This window comes from Natator depressus, chromosome 2 (assembly GCF_965152275.1).
Source record: "Natator depressus isolate rNatDep1 chromosome 2, rNatDep2.hap1, whole genome shotgun sequence".
NCBI lineage: Eukaryota > Metazoa > Chordata > Testudines > Cheloniidae > Natator > Natator depressus.
The window spans coordinates 180,440,221-180,459,680 of NC_134235.1; the positions used below are offsets into that span (position 1 = coordinate 180,440,221).

Here is a 19,460-nt window from a genome sequence, read left to right on the forward strand (position 1 = left end):
ATGGTGATGGAAGCGTTTTTTCCATCGCTGTAGGAAATCCACCTCTCCAAGAGGCAGTAACTAAGTTGATGGAAGAATTCTTCCATCAATCTTCCACAGTACGGTAACTTAGGTTACTGCTCTGCTAGTAACTAATGAGTTGGCTAGAGAAGCATTGTGAATAGTCCAGGTCAGAGAAGAAAGATGATCAAAGTCAAAAAGGAGGAAGAAACTAAAACAAGTTGTCTCAAAACCAGTGAAAAATCAAAAATCAAAACCAGCTGAAATTCAATTCCAACCCCAGGCGATCAGCAAAAATAGACACAAAGAAAAAGCAACCAAAATAGAGACAACAATAACAAAACAGAAAATAAACCTAAGGCACCGCTATAGCACTTCAGCGTATACACTACAGCTATGGAAGGGGTTCTTCCATCATTGTCTTAAATCCACCTCCCCAAGAAGTGGCAGCTAGATCAATGGAAGAATTTTCCCATCAACCTAGCAGTGTCTACACTGGGTCTTAGGTCAACTTAACTATGTTTCTCGGGGGTGTAAATTAAACCAGCTCTAAATAAAAACACAAAGGAAGATGAACACACTGCATAGGGCTTTTTTAATAAAAGGACATGTTGGAAGAAAGAAAAGAAACTCAGGCCAAAGATTTATTGAGGACAAAGAAAACGAATTCAACAAAAACAGAAATGCAACAAACACAAAAAATGAGTCAAGTTACTCCAGAAAAACCTAAGGATACAAAAAAGCCCTTTATAATAACTTTTCTCCTCAGCTCTTTAATAATTCAGACTATGTTGGAGATTTCAGGGAATATTATTGCCATATTCAACAGCTTAACCTAGAAATCTCTTCAGAATGTGAAATGCACACTATTTAAACTAAGGAAGTAAATTCTGCCCTGCACAGCTAGCCCCCTTTTTCAGCAGAGTACACATAGCAAGAAGAGAATGACCTCTATGGTTATGGCACTGGCCTGAGACTTGGGAGACCTGAGTTCAAGGTCTCTGCCACAGACCTCCTGTGTTACCTTTGACACTTCATCTCCCTCTCTCCCTGAATATTTCTCTACCTCACGGAGGTATTGTGAGAATAATTATATTAAATGATTATGAGATACTAAGATATTATGGTAATATAGGTACTATACAGAAAAAGTAGGACATGCTTTCCGTGGGTGGATTTTATTATGGAATCTAGGAGGAGTCAGGAGCTGAAATATTATATATTCAATTTCTTTACAGATTTGGGTAAAAACAACTCCCTCTGTTTGCATATTGCCTTATCTATCTTTAGACTGTAGGTCCATCAGGGCAGAGAACCTGTTTTTTTTCTGGTCCAGCCTTCCAACTGTACAGCAGCATATACATCTATAGTTGTACCCATCATCAGCTGTTCACACTCATAGATGACCTTCTCCAGTCCCTGGAGAAGAAGGAGACAGCAATTTTCATGTTACTAGATCTCAACGCAAAGTTTGTTGGAGTCTATTATTATAGTACCTCCCCTGAAGGGTTCATGTTTAGTCCATCCACCTGGAAACAGTCAGGGCACACCCTGACCGTTGTGTAGGAGCAACACATTGCTCCATCCAAGGACGAGGACCAGATATGAACCCTGGGAAGTTAATTAAAGGACAGTAATCGTGGGAAGCTTCCTTGGCCTGGCCTCAAGGCCTGAGAATTAGGATTGTAGTAGATAGAGGCTGGAAAATAAGAATATTAATCAAAGTCATGTATTCCTTTGTTGTGTCTTTTTGCGGTGGAAGTAGGTAATGCGCAGGGGGGAGAAATATAATAAAAGGGAAGGTGGAAAGCTGACAGGAGCAGCCCTTTTCAGCTAACCAGCTTGCTTGCTTGGATAAACCTGTGTTCTGTCTCATCATTGAACCGCCACAACTGGCGCCCAACGTGGGGCCCTCAGCACTCACCTCGCCCGGCAAGGGTTTCAGACGCGTCACTCATCCGCTTCGCGGATCCCGGTGAGTATTTTTCATTGTGGTAAGTATGGGAAGCTCCCTCTCTGCTTTGCAAGTGCAACACCGCAATGAGCTACAGTATCTGCTGCGTAAGGCTCAGCATGACTGCCCCGCTCGAGAACTCACTCTCCTGCTACAGGAGGTGAGTGCCCAGTGCCCGTGGTACCCTGAAGCCGGAACCCTTAAGCTAGCGGACTGGGAGCGGTTGGGCCAGACATTGCACAAAGAGCCTCGGGCGCCCGTGCAGGCTTTACATGCCTGGCACCTCTGCCGCGATGCGATACAGCGTGTTGCCTCGGACAGGCCCTCCCTCACGAGGCTGGTGATCTCGCCACGCCCGTCGGCTCCTGCAGCCACCCCCCCTCCTACCGATGCAACACAGTGTGTCGCTTCGGAAGAACCCTCTCCCGCACCAACAGAGGGGCTGCCGATTTCGCCACCGCCGTCGGCTCCTGCAGCCATCCCTCTCCCTGCTTCGCCCCCAGTGCCTTTATTACCACCGCCTCCCTTACCTTCCCCGCCAGAGCCGGTCTGTGATTACCATCCCCCCCTGAAACCCCATGCTTCGGGGCCCCCCAGGGGGTCGTCTGCATCTGCTCAGAAGCTTTCGCTGGTGCAACAAATGGTGCACGCAGCGAAGGCTCGCTCAGATCTTACAGCAGAGGAGCTGGCTGAGCTGGTCTCGGTTTGTCCGGTGACCTGGCAGAATGATGGCCAGGGCAACCCGGTTGGAACCTGGGTCAGTTTGCCTTACTCGGTGATTAGAGAGGTAAAGAAAGCAATTCGCGAGTTCGGTCTGACTAGCACGTTTGTGCGTGGTCTCATTGAAGGGCTAGGTAGTGGATACTCCCTGATCCCTGAAGATTGGAAGGCGCTGTTGCGCATGATGCTGTCACCCAGTCAATATGTTATTTGGATTAGTGAGTATTGGCAGGAGGCGGAACGCCAGGCCCAGATTCATAGAGCGGAAGGTATTATTTTTGAGCACTTGGCAGGGGAGGGACCGTTTGCTACCGTTGAGATGCAAACTCAACTCCCTCAGGCCCTCTTCCCCCTTATTTCCACCTGCGCCCAGCATGCTTTCCGGAAGGTCCCGGATTCAGGCAAGCCTACTAAAAGCTTTGTTAGTATCCGTCAGGGTGCATCAGAGTCCTTTCTGGATTTTACCAACAGATTGCAGGAGGCTATCCTCCGACAGGTGGATAACGCTGCGGCAGCTCAGGAAATCCTGTTAAAAATGGCAGTTGAAAATGCAAATGAGGATTGCCGCCGCGCTCTCCAGACGGCGCAAGCCTCTGGCATTTTAGAGCTCTCAGACATGCTACGGGCGTGCCAAAACATCGGCACACAAGCCCATAAAGCTGGAGTTCTGGCTGCCGCCCTAAAAAGAACCGGAAAAGAGGGGAAGCGTTGTTACCGCTGTGGCAAGGAGGGTCACTTCCAGCGGGAGTGCCGCTCATCAAAGGCACCCGCCCGACCCTCAAAAAAGTGCCCCAAGTGTCAAAAGGGCTATCACTGGGCTAATCAGTGTCGTAGCGGGCCGGGAAACCGCGCGGCGGGTCCCCCCCGAACCCAGGGCCAAACGGGGGTGTTTCCCACTCAGACAACCGTTCCTCTGCCTTAAAATCCATAGACTCTATGAGGGCGGCGACTGCTGGAAGTGCAGGGCTTGATTTGATCATGCAGGAGGACACTGATTTTCGGCTGCCAGGGGAGGTCTGCGCCATACCTACCCAGGTGACGGGACCTCTCCCTGCCGGCTTTGTGGGTCTCGTTCTCCCTCGCTCTCATGCTGGGAAACAGGGCTTTTTTGTCATCCCCGGGGTCATTGATGCCGATTACACCGGCATTATTAAGGTTCAGGTGTGGACTCATCTTCCACAGTCGCTCCCGCGTGGACGATCAATTGCACAATTGATTTTAGTCCCCTATCAGGTGCCAGCTGCCGAGGATCGAACTCGGGGCGGAGGCGGCTTTGGATCAACGTTGTCTCACTCGCCGTCTCACAGCGCGTCCTCTCCACTTGTTGCTCTGACAATGTCAGTCCGCCCCTCGAAACCTCAGTTAACACTTCTCTTAAATGATGTTCCTTTCACAGGGCTGGTGGACACTGGAGCTGACGTTACGGTGATTCGTGATCCGGAGTGGCCGGTTAGTTGGCCTACGGTTCCTTCTAAAGAGTTGTGGGGGATCGGGGGTAGTAAACCCGGGCGACAGAGTTTGTCTTGGGTCACAGTCTCTAAACCGGGAGGCCGTACCCTTGCTACTATCCGCCCTTTTGTGCTCCCTGTCCACCTCAATATTTGGGGCCGTGATTTACTCGCAAAGCTGGACACCACCCTCGATATTAATATCTAATGGCTCAAAATCCTCCCTCACCCACATTGCCCTCCGCATTGCCCTTGGTATGGCAATCCTTAGAGCCCGTCTGGATTGACCAGTGGCCCCTCCCTCTAGAAAAGCTAAAAGCGCTTCAATCGCTTGTGCAGCAGCATTTGCTGGCACAGCGCTTGGAAAGCTCTACTAGTCCCTGGAACACCCCGGTGTTCGTTATTAAGAAAAAATCCGGTGCATGGCGGCTGTTGCATGACTTAAGGGAAATAAATAAATGCATCCAACCTATGGGCCCCTTGCAATATGGATTACCAAATCCAAATTTAATTCCTCAAACCGATCAGCTCTGTGTATTAGATTTAAAAGATTGTTTTTTCACCATCCCCCTTTGCCCACAAGATCGCGAAAAATTCGCGTTCACGGTGCCACAATATAATAATCAGCAACCCTCTCAAAGGTATCAGTGGAAGGTCTTACCCCAGGGAATGCAAAATAGTCCAACCTTGTGTCAGCTTTTTGTGGATCGGGCCCTCACCCCTTTTCGTGCCCGGTACCCTACGCTAAAGGTCTACCATTATATGGATGACATTTTGCTTAGTGGTCCCCAGGTCATGGAACAACAGATTGAATCTTTGTCTCAAATCCTCGGCCAAAATGGCCTGTTGGTGGCACCAGAAAAAATCCAACGCTCTTATCCCTACCACTACCTCGGCCATAAGGTTTTACAAACCTATGCTGCTCCGGTTCGTCCGGCACTAACTTTACCTCAACCCCTAACCCTTGTTAAATTACAACAAATTTTGGGTCATTTAAATTGGATTCGGCCCTATTTTCGTCTCCCCACCTCAATGCTGCAGCCGTTGTTCGAGCTCCTACGTGGAGCCCGAGCACCGGGTGCAGTTATTGCCATCACTAAAGAGCACATTGCCTGCATTCGACAAATTAATGCAGCATTAAGTCAGCAGTTTGTGGACAGACCCCCTGAGGTCCGTCCCCTACGGCTGATTCTTCTTGCCACCCCTCATACGCCCACTGCGGCTCTGTTTGTACCCCGTACGAATACAGCCGTCTCTATCATAGAGTGGCTGTACCTCTCCTCCACTCCTCCTCGGAATATTTACCCATATCTAGATGCCCTGTCTGATCTTGTTCGTAAAGCCCGCCACCGTGCAGTGCAACTTACTGGCACTGATTTAGTTGATATTGTGTTCCCCTTGTCCCGTAGTGAATTTGATTCCTTGTGCCACACCTCTTTGGCTTGGCAGGTTGCTCTTTGTGATTATGTGGGAGAAATTTCTTATAATCCCCCAAAAGATCCTCGGTTGGTAATTACACAAAAGGTGCCTCTAATTGTTCATCGTCTTAGCCGCTCTCAACCCATTGTTTCTGCTGTTACTCTTTTTACTGATGGCTCTCCACATCGAGGTGTCGTCACCTATCAATCAGGTGACCCCCCTCGTTGGCGTTCTCGTTTTACACTGCCTCAGCGTTCCGCGCAGCGTTCAGAACTGGCTCCTGTTATTTTAGCCTTTCAACTTTTCGCTGATTGTCCCTTTAATTTAATTGTGGACACCCATTATGTTTATCAAGTGATTGATCATTTACCCCTTGCCCTCATTACCCCTCAGGTCGATACGGACCTCCTTCGCCTATTTTTGTCTTTGCAATATCTTATTTCCACTCGTAATTTCCCTTATTTTGTTGCTCATATTCGCAGTCATACCCCTCTGCCTGGGTCACTCACTGAGGGCAATGCACGCGCTGATCGCGCGTTACGTGGTCAGGTAAATTCCCTCTTTTCTGACCCCATTGAAAGCCATGCCTTTTTCCATCAGTCTGCCTCTGTTTTGGCCCGGCAGTTTCACATTCCTGCTGATCATGCACGTTCCATTGTTCGTTCCTGCCCCCACTGTGCCGCTGCTGCTCCTACTTTTTCTTATGCCGTTAACCCCAGAGGTACTGCAGCAAATCAGCTATGGCAAATGGATGTCACTCATGTGCCACAGTTCCGCCCCTATTCCTTTTTACATGTTTCTGTTGATACTTATTCGGGATTTCTGTGGGCAACCCCACAGCGTGGGGAAGCCACTGCTAAAGTTATTCACCATTTGCTAGCCTGTTTTTCTGTTATGGGTCGCCCAAGCCAAATTAAAACGGATAATGCCCCAGCTTACTGCTCCACAGCCCTCTCCACTTTTTGCGCCCGATGGAACGTCCGTCTTAAACACGGGATCCCTTATAATTCCACGGGCCAAGCCATTGTTGAACGTGCCAATCGCACGCTCAAAACCTTGCTTGATAAACAATTAAAACAAGGGGAGCTGCGTCTCCGAACCTTAGGAGACATTCAACAACAAATGCATATCCTTTTGTTTACTTTAAATAATTTAACGCTGAACGCAGATCAGCAGACCCCCGCGGATCGCCATTTTCACAAATCTGAGGTACTGGAAAGACCGCGTGTCTTTTACCGTCAGCTGCCCGATCCGCAGTGGCTGGGCCCAGTACCTCTAATCACTTGGGGTCGGGGATATGCTGCTGTGTCTCTCCCTGCAGGACCGTTGTGGGTTCCAGCCCGGTGTGTGCGACCGGCACTGAAACAGCATGGCGTGGCGCCAGGGGCTGTCGAACCCCATACCGGAGTTTCAGCTGACCTTGGAGGAGAACGTGGTGCCTCCCGGGTCGACAACGGCGGGACGGAAACGGAAGAGGCGTAGCGTCCCAAGCCAGCCCGTGACATGGGGAGCAGTAAAAGCATTGGTCGCGGCGGCTCAACGAAGACTGGCAGCAAATCAACAGCCAGAGACTCCTGAGACTTTGTTTGTGGCGATTCTCGCCCAAATCACTGCTAATTCTGTGCTGATTGTATGCCTTTTGTGCCTGCTATTTCCTGTAGGGGTTGGCTCGGGAGCGCTTCCCCCGTTACGGGCCCGAATGACATATAACATATGGGAAAGATTGGCTTCAATAGCAAATGTTACCCACTTTTGTTTGTCTGATTCTGTAGCAGCCGGAGAATTGTTAGGTACATGCCTTATACCAGTATGTCATCACCCTGAGGAAATAGGGAATGAGACAATGCTCGCTGCTTACGCGAATCTCTCTTCCCAGTACTCTGGCATGGCTAATTGGGGCCCGGCCAACTATACCTTGCCTCACACGGCTATATCCCTCCACACACCGTACCCGGCCGGGGCCAACAATGTCACCTGTGCACGTGTGGTTAACTGCACTAGTACAAAGGTGCCCTTGGGCTGTCGGCAAATTCCTCAACCCCTCTTAAATTGTTCCCGCGCTGTGAATGTTTCATACAATTATGGCCATATCATCCTACCATCAGGGTGGTTTTTTACCTGTGGCTCACGCACCTTTAGTTATATTCCTGCAAATTTAAGTGATGGCACCCTTTGCTGTCTTAGTAGAATGACGCTTATATTGCCTTTTGCCAGCCAAAGGCACAGTAAAAGAAGTGTACCCCTTTCAGATAATTGTGTTGCAGATGTTGAGCTTTTTAGTCGCGCTGAGTATACTGCTTTAGCGGCCTCCATTGTTGGGGTCCCCGGGCTTGCCACTTATACAGCCAGAACCTTAAATACCCTGGCGTGCTTTGCAGCGAAGGCAATTAATACAACATCCAAGGCAATTGCCCTACTTAATGCAGAGCAACATGAATTAAGGGATGCAATCTTGGATAACAGAGCAGCCATTGATTTTCTGCTCTTAAAACATCACCTAGGCTGTTCCACGTTTCGGCATATGTGTTGTTTTAATTTAACTGATAATAGTCGTTCCATAGAATCTAGACTGGCCGAGTTGGCCAATCTTACGGCACACATACGTCTAGATGTGGGGTTTGAGGGCTTTTGGAATTGGCTTACAGGTTAGCTGCCATCTCTAGGATGGCTGCGACAACTTTTCGGTTATGCTGTGTTTGTGATCATTGGGCTTATTTTTTGCTGCTGCTGTGTACAATGTATTCCCTCTTTGCTAAGGCTTTGTAGAGATTCGCCCTGGCAAGCTCCCCGAGTTATGTCCTTGTCAGTCTGGGAGTTAAATTGCTTGCAAAAGCAAATTGACGGCTACCATGAGATGGCCGAGTATAATTAAACAAAAATCGGGGGAATGAAGGGTTCATGTTTAGTCCATCCACCTGGAAACAGTCAGGGCACACCCTGACCGTTGTGTAGGAGCAACACATTGCTCCATCCAAGGACGAGGACCAGATATGAACCCTGGGAAGTTAATTAAAGGACAGTAATCGTGGGAAGCTTCCTTGGCCTGGCCTCAAGGCCTGAGAATTAGGATTGTAGTAGATAGAGGCTGGAAAATAAGAATATTAATCAAAGTCATGTATTCCTTTGTTGTGTCTTTTTGCGGTGGAAGTAGGTAATGCGCAGGGGGGAGAAATATAATAAAAGGGAAGGTGGAAAGCTGACAGGAGCAGCCCTTTTCAGCTAACCAGCTTGCTTGCTTGGATAAACCTGTGTTCTGTCTCATCATTGAACCGCCACACTCCCCTTAAACACCTACCATGAGGTTGATGGAGTAGAACGGGGAAGGCTCAAAGTCTGCCTCTCTGGTCAAACTGGTTGAATTTTTCCAAATTTCAATTTTTCAACAATTTTTTTTAATAGAGCTGATTGGAAATTTTTGGAAAGCCTGTAAAAAAAAAAAAATTCTGGCCAGAACCAGAGGGTTATGTTGGACAGATGCTCCTCTAGATCTGGACTGTTTCCCCATGGAATTCCATAAGACGCTACTCTTTTTCACATTCTGCTTTACAATTATGTGAAACCACTAGCAGAAATGTTGAGACATCATTGACGCAAGTCTCTGTGATACACAGATAACTCAAGCTCATCCATGTCTAATAACAAGAGTAGAATTACTCATCCATCCCCATGCCTGGCTGATAGAAGAACCTGGACAAAAGACAACTGGCTGAAGTTAAACCTGGACAAAACAAAGGTGATGTTGGTGGGAAGTGGAAAATATTCTGAACAATAATAACTGTGTCATCAGTTTCAACTGAAGGATTTAGAACATAAGAACGGCCATACTGGGTCAGACCAAAGATCCATCCAGCCCAGTATCCTGTCTACCGACAGTGGCCAATGCCAGGTGCCCCAGAGGGAGTGAACCTAACAGGTAATGATCTAGTGATCTCTCTCCTGCCATCCACCTCCACCCTCTGACAAACAGAGGTTAGGGACACCATTCCTTGCCCATCCTGGCTAATAGCCATTAATGGACTTAACCTCCATGAATTTATCCAGTTCTCTTTTAAACCCTGTTATAGTCCTAGCCTTCACAACCTCCTCAGGCAAGGAGTTCCACAGGTTGACTGTGCGCTGAGTGAAGAAGAACTTCCTTTTATTTGTTTTAAACCTGCTACCCATTAATTTCATTTGGTGGCCTCTAGTTCTTATATTATGGGAACAAGTAAATAACTTTTCCTTATTCACTTTCTCCACACCACTCATGATTTTATATCTCTATCATATCCCCCCTTAGTCTCCTCTTTTCCAAGCTTAAAAGTCCTAGCCTCTTTAATTTTAACTCATACGGGACCTGTTCCAAACCCCTAATCATTTTAGTTGCCCTTTTCTGAACCTTTTCTAAATCCAGTATATATTTTTTGAGATGAGGGGACCACATCTGTACGCAGTATTCATGCCCTCACAGCCTTGCACTTCAAGATGCCTAGATGCTTACCTTGATGAACATAATATAAAACTAATGCATGATCTATGCCTAACTCGCTATATACACTTTGTATGGAACTGGCTAGTGTTTGTATGCACTATCCTCTCTTTTGCAGCACCCTCCTCTTTTGACACCTCTGTCTCTGACAATGCCTCATCTTTATCACCTGAAAATAATAGGTATCCGTGACGGGTTTGGTCACAGAGATTCCCCTCGAGACGGTCACTCGATGAGCTGGGATACCACTGAGAACAACCCTCCTGCCAGAATAGGCACCCCTCCACTCTTGTCTTGCTGAGTTAGACACTCCAGTCAGCTCCAGCACAGACCCAGAAGTTGGGCCACGCCTCTCTGCAGGTCACTGACACTGAGATTCACTCAGCCCAGGGGCTCCTCAGTTAACAGGGTGTAGTGGGGTGGTCACCCGCTCCTGCCTTAAAAGGCTTAAAACAGCCCGGGGAGAGGGCTGTGACAGGGAATGAAAAGCTGGGCGGATTGGGAGAAGCAGCCTCAGCTGGGGGCCATGCCCCAATCAGGCCGCGGCTTGGCTTAAATCAGGGCCCAGCTGGCTCTTACAAGAGGGCAGTGGAACAGGAGCACACAGAGTCTCCCTCTAGCTGATGAGGGAAATGGACCTAGCTGCCTGAGTGCTAAAGGGTACTGGAGTGAAGCAGGGCTGGGGAAAGGCCAGAGGAGCTGGAGAGCTCCAGGCCGGCAACTCTCCAGGCTGCAGGGCCTTGTACAAGGCCCCTGGAGGCAGTGGGTTGCAGGGAAAAGCAGCAGGTCAAAACCCCCCTTGCCTATGATGACTGGCCTATACAAACTGCAGTCGGCCCCAGTGAAAAGGGGCTAGATGGTGACTGGTAGTAGCCCATAGGCTGAGGCAAGGTGGGGGGTTCCTTGGGGAGGGGAGACCCAGATCTGTGGGTTATTGCCTGGAGGGGCAGCACCCCAGGTAAAAGGGCACCAGGGTCTGGGAGGGACATGGGGGCCAGCGATGGTGAGACACTAACAGAGGGTGCTCCGGAGCTGGTAAAAAGAGCTAATTCCCAGACAGTCAGCAGGAGGTGCCGTGGGGTGAGTCACACCCCATTACACAGGGACTTTCCCAGCGCTCAATGTTCAGCCTTTCTGGGAGTCTGAACAACAAATAAATCCGTTTTACTCTGTATAAAGCTTATACATGGTAAATTCATAAATTGTCCTCCCTCTGTAACACTGATAGAGAGATATGCACAGCTGTTTGCTACCCCAGGTATTAATCACTTACTCTGGGTTTATTAATAAACAAAAGTATAAAAAGTGGGATTTAAGGGGTTTCAAGTAATAACAGACAGAACAAAGTAAGTCACAAAGCAAAATAAAAAAACAAGCAAGTCTAAGCCTAATACGTTAAGAAACTGATTACAGGTAATATCTCACCCTCAGAGATGTTCCAATAAGCTTCTTTCACAGACTAGACTCCTTCCTAGTCTGGGTTCAATCCTTTCCCCTGGTACAGTCCTTGTTAGTTCCAGCAGACATCTCGGGTGGTAAACAGAGGTTTTCTCATGACTGGCAGCCCCTTTTGTCCAGCTTCACCGACTTTTATAGCTTTGGCACAAGGTGGGAATCTTTTGTCTGTGCTTGTCCCCAACCCCACCTCATCAATGGAAAAGTACAAGGACTAAGATGGATTCCAGTATCATGTGACATGGTCACATGTCACTATAAGACCCCTAGTCTCCATTCTTCCTGGGTTGGCTCACACATACACAGGAAGGTTTGCAGGTAAATAAACCATTTACAACCAATTGTCCTACTCAATGGGAGCCATCAAGATTCTAAACCACAATTAATGGCCCACACTTCGCATAATTACAATAGGACCTCAGAGTTATACTTGGTATTTCTAGCTTCAAGAATGATACATGCATACACATAGGAGGAATATTATATTCAGCAGGTTATAACATTTGTTATGATATCTTACAAGAGACCTTTTGCATAAAGTATATTCCAGTTACATCATATTCACACTCATAAGCATATTTCCTTAAAACATATGGAGTGCAACGTCACCGTATCTTACCAGAATCTGTGATTAACAATGCATGAAAATACAGTTTCTAGCATCTCTGCAATATCTTCATGCTTTTTAATTGCTCCCATAATTCTTGTTTCTATCAGTTCAGGTGTTGCCTAGGTCAATACATTGGCTCAGTAGACAACAGGTGTCCCATGGGAAGACTGCTCCCAATGACCTGGGGTGGGGTGGGGAAGAAGGGGAGACTGTGATATTCAGAAACAGGATGAGGAGTAGTGCTTGGAAAGGATGGAATCATACAGCAATAAGGTTTGGAAAATCCTGACTGGGTGCCAAGACAGGTTGGGCACCGAGTGCTGAGAGAATATTTTCAAATAATCAGTACTGCCCATATGCTGCTTTGAAAACTTCCCTTTGTTTTCTGGGTATGCACAGTAAAATTCTCTGCAGAGCAGCCAAAGTAAACTCTTAACAAAATGTCCCATGTTGTTTTATAATATGTCAGAAGGCGCTGAGAAACATTTAAAGGTAGACAGGATGACTTCTGAAGTTTTATATTGGGTATATTTCTGTTTCACACAGTGAGTCATAACCAGAGATGGGAATAGAATCAACACCTTCCTAGTCTCATATGCATGGGAATGCACAGCAATAAAAGGGCTTGTTAATAACAAATATTGATTCATTTCCCCTGAAGCATGGACAGAAATGTCATCAATAGCTGTGTTACAGCCCATGGCAGTGACCCTTATAATGATTACAATAGGCCAAGAATAATATGATGCTTACTTATTTATTCTGAATTCCATATAGCTATATATCTGTGTGATATGAATGAATTTAAGATAATATGCAGAACATTAACACTATCACATTTTTAATTAGCACAACCACATTGGTATAATGACTGGATCTTGGCTTTCGACGTACATCAGCTGACAACCCCCATCTTTCCCCTAGCACTATCCTTTCAGTCTCCTAGAGCTATACATATACATACATATTTTATATATATTATTTTAAAGCAGCTACCAGGACTTTAAATGAAAATGGCACATAGTGGCAATTATGGAAAAGTTTCTGAGTCCTGCAGAACTGCTGTCAATTGCAGGTTAAAAAAAAATGCTAAGAACAATGTCTGCTATGCTTGTCTTCCTCATTATAATAAGTGACTCTGAGCTCAGACACAGTTAGCCAGTGAAACCTGTAGACCTCTCCTGTGTGAGAACTGTGATTAAGTGAACAGAGATTGACTTATAATAAAAAAAGATGCATAAAAACAGGATAAGTAGAAACCAGGTAATGATTCTCTAAAAAGTGTCATTCCTAAAAGTAAAATCTAATTAATAACAATATTACATCAATACATTGTTATAACCTTATGCATGTAATTGGCATTGCTTGATTTAAAAAAAATTCCAAATGTGCTACTTTTTTTTATGTTTTTGCCTCATTACACTTTTTTTGCTATCTGTCTGGGTATTTATATCTTGCTCATCACCATGGTATCTGAGTGCATGAGCATCATGAGAATGCGTTGGTGGTGCAGTGTCCTTTTTCAATCTCCTTGGGAATGAACTCAAACTAGAAAACTTGACGACAGATGAAGATTTCAAATATTGAACCACCATAATTTTGAGGGACTGGGGATTACAGTTCATCTCATAAGAAACATAGGGGTGAATTACAAAATTCGAATCCAGAGCCAGAACCAGAGCTACATTCAGATCCTGAATGCCCCTAGAAGATCTAGGGTTTGGGGTTCAGATACATCTTTAATAAGAATTTATTTTTAAAGCCACTGGTTTTTTCCCCTCTACAGAGCTTCAGGAATCAATGGAAATGACAGAGATTGTCCATTAAATGGACAATGCCTTGTTATAATAAAGTTTTCAGCAATGTGGCATATGTGAGTCATACACACAGATTAACTCACTAGTGAGCTAAAAATAACTTGCTGGCAAAATTCTGAATAGGAAAGTAGAACAGACACTTGGTAGAGAATACAGGAGGAGCAAACTTAAATGGCCCAGAAGGGCCTTGGAGAGGTCTTATTCCCTATAGGCACCCACCCACTACTGGGGGATTTAAAGTGCTGGTCCACTATGAAAAGTGTCTCCGTAAAAATAGTATCATGGGGTTTGAAGCCTAATGTTTCTCGGTGATTCCAGATCAAATGTGCTTAGCTTATAATTAAAGATTTTTTTCCCTAGCAGCTAACCTGAAAACTGAACTTTGTATCTGCAAGCCGAGCTGGATTCTTTCCTTCTTGTGCCCAATCACTGGTAAGAAAAGTTGTGCGGGCCAAATTAGGCTCATAGTCACACCTGTGTAACCCCACTGTCTTTGAATTTCACTCTGACGTGTGTAACACCACTGATTTCAATAGGGTCTCACAAGAGTATCCAATCGGTCCTGTAATTGAAATTTAGTACATAATTCCGATGATGAAGATGTGCATCATAATAGAATCCAATTCACTCTCCCATAGTTGTTTTAGCTCTGCAGGGCTAACAAAAGTAAAGCAGTAAAAACTTATTTTTGTCCCTTAAGCAAGCAGATTGGAACCTGAATTCCCAGAGGGAGCAGATCTGATAAGTTAAAAGGTGCCATTTTAGCATAATCACTTTTCAGAATAGAACTACACTTTCAAAGACTCTCCTGAATGGTGTTAAGGATGGTTTTTCAACATGGTTAACACTTTAATTTTACAACAGAAGGGTCTAACAAGTGCTTTAAGATTGACAGGATGACTTCTGAGGTCTTATACTGGACATATTTCTATATTTCATGGCCCATCACTTATAAAAGAAAGGAAAAAAAGGAAAGTGATTACTTTTTCCAAGCTAGCAAATGTGAAGTGATCGATCTTTATTATTCAGCTTTTGTATTTTTATACATTTTTGACACAACCATTAAGGAGGTCAAACTAAGATGGCATTTGCAAAGTTTAAGTGCATTAGTGGAAACCAAATGGGTGCCAACTAGCTAAGAAAACTACTTAAAACTATCAACAAAATTTGAAAATCCCAAGACACAAAACTACCAATGCTTTTATTATCTATTCCTAAAATAGGCTGCATGTCAAACAAATTATCTCAGCCCTTTTTGATATGGCAATGCTTTCCTTGTTCAAAAGAATCAAGAGTAGGTTTGTATTTCAATGAAAACTAGGCTCTCAATCTCAAGGCAGTGTCTGAAGAAAACATGCACTAATTCAGTAGAGATGAGTAAGTAACATGAATAAGTTATATGATGATTTCACATCTTTTTCTTTTCATGGAAATTTCATCATAATTTCTTTGAATTATTGTTAGTCCTTTTATCTGTATGGATCAATTGCAAACAGTAAACCATAACTATCTGCTATTCACACTGTGTCGGTGAATTGTGATTGGCCAAAAACATCACCCCGCAGGCTTTGCATCCAGTATGACCCACCCCCCCCACCCAGGGGTGCCGCTGCCACCCGGGGCCTCTGATGCCGGCTCCAGGTCCCAACTGCCAGCCCCTCTCCCAGGGTCACAACCACCGGCCCCAGGTCCTCCCACTCCCTCCTGGAGCTTGAACGCTGCAAATCAGCTGTTTGTGGCACTCCAGAAAGGCTGGAAGGGAGGAGGAGGAGTTGGTAAGTGCGGGGCCACCGGCGCATGAGAGGCACAGTGGGAGGGAGACAGAGGAGGGGAGCTTGGTGCCGGTGGATGATCCACACCCACTAATTTTTTCCTGTGCGTGCTCCAGTCCCGGAGCACTCACCGCGTCGGTGCCTATGCTGCACCACGAACATCACCAGACCAGGCAGTGCTGGATTAGAGAGCTTCAACCTGTATTTTCAAAGTCATGACCAATTCCTTGCCTCCAGCAAGAACTCTTTTAACATACAAAGAAAAAGTCATCTAGATTTTGACCTCGATGAAAATTTCACTAGTTATTTCTCCGGGTATCTCCATCTTGCAGTTTAATATTGTACACTGTAGGTTGTGTAAAAGAAGATTTGTTCTGTATAAAGTAGTTTAGTTCCCCATCTCTCCTACTCCACTACAACAACCCAAGTCATGTTTCCAAGTGTTTTGCTGAAAATAGAGTCCTTAGGGGAGTGCTATGCAGTTGGATGGAGGTTTTTAAATAATCAAGCCGTGAAGAAGGGCTTTTCTACGGGTTAAATCCGATTGGAAATTTTGTAAATTGAAGTGGGAGGGAGGCATTAGGAGAGAAGAAAAGATTGCCCAAGACTAGATTTGGCCAAGCAATTTTTTGGCATCAGATCCAGTACTTGCAAGGGGGGAGAGGGTGGGGTTATGCAATACACCATGATACAGATGAAGTAACAGAAATCAGATTAGGGCAGCTATATTTTTATAACTAATAAGAATAATACTCCTTAAAATAAATGCTTTGGGGTGGATGTATCCCTCTCAGACTACTCCTGTACACATGAGAAAACAGTGGGTCAAAAGACGCATGTATCATTTGTAAAAACACTGGAGCATTTTAAGAGCAGCTTTGTATTTTAGCTAATTTTCTATTACACTTTTAAAAAGGCAAAATTGGAGTCACTAATCCCGCTAGCCTTTAGAGTAACATAGCAGTACTTCTTACTGGAATCCCTTTGCTTGGAATTGAGTTTACGATGATGTTTGTTATGAATTCTAGTATAATTTTGATGGAATCAACACAAAACAAATGCCATTATGTAAAAATTAATGAACACTTGTAAAATGAAGGGACACTTTTTTTGTCAAACACTAAAATTGTGATATTTAGGCAGCTCTAATTAGGACCAAAGAGAGCCTAAAAGGAAAGAAAATGAGTCTCATCAAACTCAGGTGAAATCAATGAGAGCCTTTCTATTGACTTCAGTGGTCTTTAGGTCAAGCCATATAAGCACACCCAAGGATAGGACTGGCAAACCTTGCAAGGTTTTGATTCAGATAAGTACTAAGAAGCTCAAAAGTATATCCCAACTTTGAGCTACCCACCTCTAACCCTCTCTATGACTGACAGTTCCTCCATCCAACAGGTTTCCAGTAGTCTACAACCTCTTTCTTGCTTCCTAATAAGTACACCCACATGTGACATTGCACCCCCTAATGGTTTATAGAAATATGCTTGTGAGTGTAAATATGACATAACTGGAATATGTTTTATGCTAGATATGCCAGGTAACATATCTTTGCAAAGGTTATGTTCTACTGCATGTATTCATCCTATTCATATGCATGTATCATGTTCAGATCTGAAGATGATCATTGGCTCTATGCTTGTATTCTAAGTGTTCACTGTAGAAAGCTCCTAAGGCAGATTTGGTCAACATAGTGTGAAAAGGTTATTCAAGTAAATGGAAGTACTTGGCTAACAATGGACCTTGATAAATGCCAGTCCACATCTGAGCTTTCCTGGGAATGTTCCTACAGAGAACTGAGTCATGCATGGACATGTGACTTGCCAATGTGACTCCAAAACTCCATCTGGTGGCTGTGATTCTACACAGGGGGAGAGAGGGGTTTCCACCGACAGGAGAGAGAGACTATATAAGCCCCTGAGAAACCCCTCCATTTTGTCTTCAGCTGGCTCAAGAGATAGCCTTTCCACCCCAAAGGATGCCTGAAAGAAACTGGAACAAAGAACAGTAACTGTGGGGGTATGAGTGATTGCAGGATGCAGACTAGGAAGGAGTCTAGTCTGTGAAAGAAGCTTATTGGAACATCTCTGAAGGTGAGATTTACCTGCATTTAGTTTCTTACTGTATTAGGATTATACTTGCGTGTTTTTGTTTTATTTGCTCGGAAGTTTACTTTGTTCTGTCTGTTATTACTTGGAAACACTTAAATCCTACTTTTTATACTTAATAAAATCACTTTTTGCTTATTAATTAACCCAGAGCAAGTAATTAATGCCTGGGGGAGTAAACAGCTGTGCATATCTCTCTATCAGTGTAAAAGAGGGCAAACAATTTGAGTTTACCCTATATAAGCTTTATACAGAGTAAAATGAATTTATTTGGGAGTTGGATCCCATTGGGAACTGGGGTCTGGGTGCTAGAGACAGGAGCACATGTTGAGCTGGTTTCAGTTAAATCTGCAGCTTGTGGGGGACATGGTTCAGACCTGGGTCTGGGTTTGCAACAGGCTAGCATGTCTGGCTCAACAAGACAGGATACTGAAGTCCCAAGCTTACAGGGAAAACGGGCTCAGAGGTAGTCTCAGCACATCAGGTGGCAGTTTCAGGGGGGTTTCTGTGACCCAACCCATCACACCACAAGTGCATACCCTGAAATGGTTTACTGTTATATTTGATGCCTTCTGCTGTCCCAATAGAGACTGGCCTGCTGAGACCTTGCAACAGATTTGGTCAGAAGTCAATACACACAGAATAATGCAACAGGAAAAGAACAGACCTGGGTGTATTGCATCTGTGAGCTACTCATCCAAAATATACTAAACTTCCACAACAGTTTGTGTATGATTTAGTTTTTGTGCAAATAAATACTTAATTTTTTGGACTGGTTTGCCAATTGCTAATACTGAGAAATGGAAGACAAAAGATTAAGGACATAAAACTGGAAAATGTAATGTACTCTGAGAAGCCAGATCTAGTATTCCATGAGATACCTATCAGAAGAGTGACCTGCAAGGAGCCGATGAAAAACATTCCAGAACAGCTCTTATCAGCAATGACAAAGAAGAGCAAAAGCCAAAATATATTTTAAAAGGCACAAACACGAAGATAAAGAATGGATAGAACTACTCCTTCTTTGTGCTATAAGCTAGTCAGAGTCTCCAGTTATGAGCATACTCCACAATTATGATCACCTTATTACATATAGAAATAAAAAAGTTATAACAGAGATTTGGAGTTTGGGTTCAAGTGTGGACAAACAACCAAAATTTGAGATACTTTTCTAAAGTTTATCCAATCTTCTGGAAAATGCAACACTGGGCTGGAAGTCTTATGAGAGAGGTGCTCTCGTGATATTTCTGGCATCTTTGCTTCCAGTCCAGCTGGAACCAGGAAATCCAAAGGGATGCAAAAATGAAAGGGATAACAAAAATCTACAGGAATATTTCAGAACCTTAAAAGTCTTGTTTCAGTTAACTTCTAAACAAAGTTTAGTGTTTGAGTGGACATGCCTTATTTTCCTGACCCTCTTCATCTGCTCCTAATACTACGGAAAGCCACTGAAAAATACGACACAATGTTTTACCCTTTGCAGAAATGAGCTATGGTACATATTCCTTAATAATTAAAAATGAAAAAGGCACTCTCAAGGGGACTCCATTGTGTTATAAGAAATTCCAAAGAGAAAAAAGAAATTAGATGCTCTGAAGCTGTACGAGCTAGCATCCAATACAAAAGCAAATGAGCATGAACTTCAAGTAAGTAGGCACTAGGCCTTAGAGAGACTGAGGTAGAATCTCTCTA

General features: G+C 44.7%; 1 protein-coding gene and 1 long non-coding RNA gene across 2 annotated transcripts in view; one reads left to right on the forward strand and one right to left on the reverse strand.

Annotated features, from left to right (window-relative positions):
• LOC141981631 (uncharacterized) overlaps positions 1 to 19,460 on the reverse strand; it is a 497,067-nt gene that overhangs the window by 110,609 nt on the left and 366,998 nt on the right. The gene's annotated exons all lie outside the window — the stretch shown is intronic.
• LOC141983490 (uncharacterized) lies at positions 1,930 to 8,191 on the forward strand. The gene is made up of 2 exons (XM_074946691.1): positions 1,930 to 1,975; positions 6,863 to 8,191. Exon 2 carries the CDS (start codon positions 6,911 to 6,913, stop codon positions 8,189 to 8,191), a length of 1,281 nt encoding a protein of 426 aa, XP_074802792.1. The 5' UTR covers positions 1,930 to 1,975; positions 6,863 to 6,910.

Excerpts from the sequence above, each read along its gene's own strand:
- LOC141983490 (XM_074946691.1), top strand. The coding sequence starts at position 6,911 with ATGGCGTGGCGCCAGGGGCTGTCGAACCCCATACCGGAGTTTCAGCTG.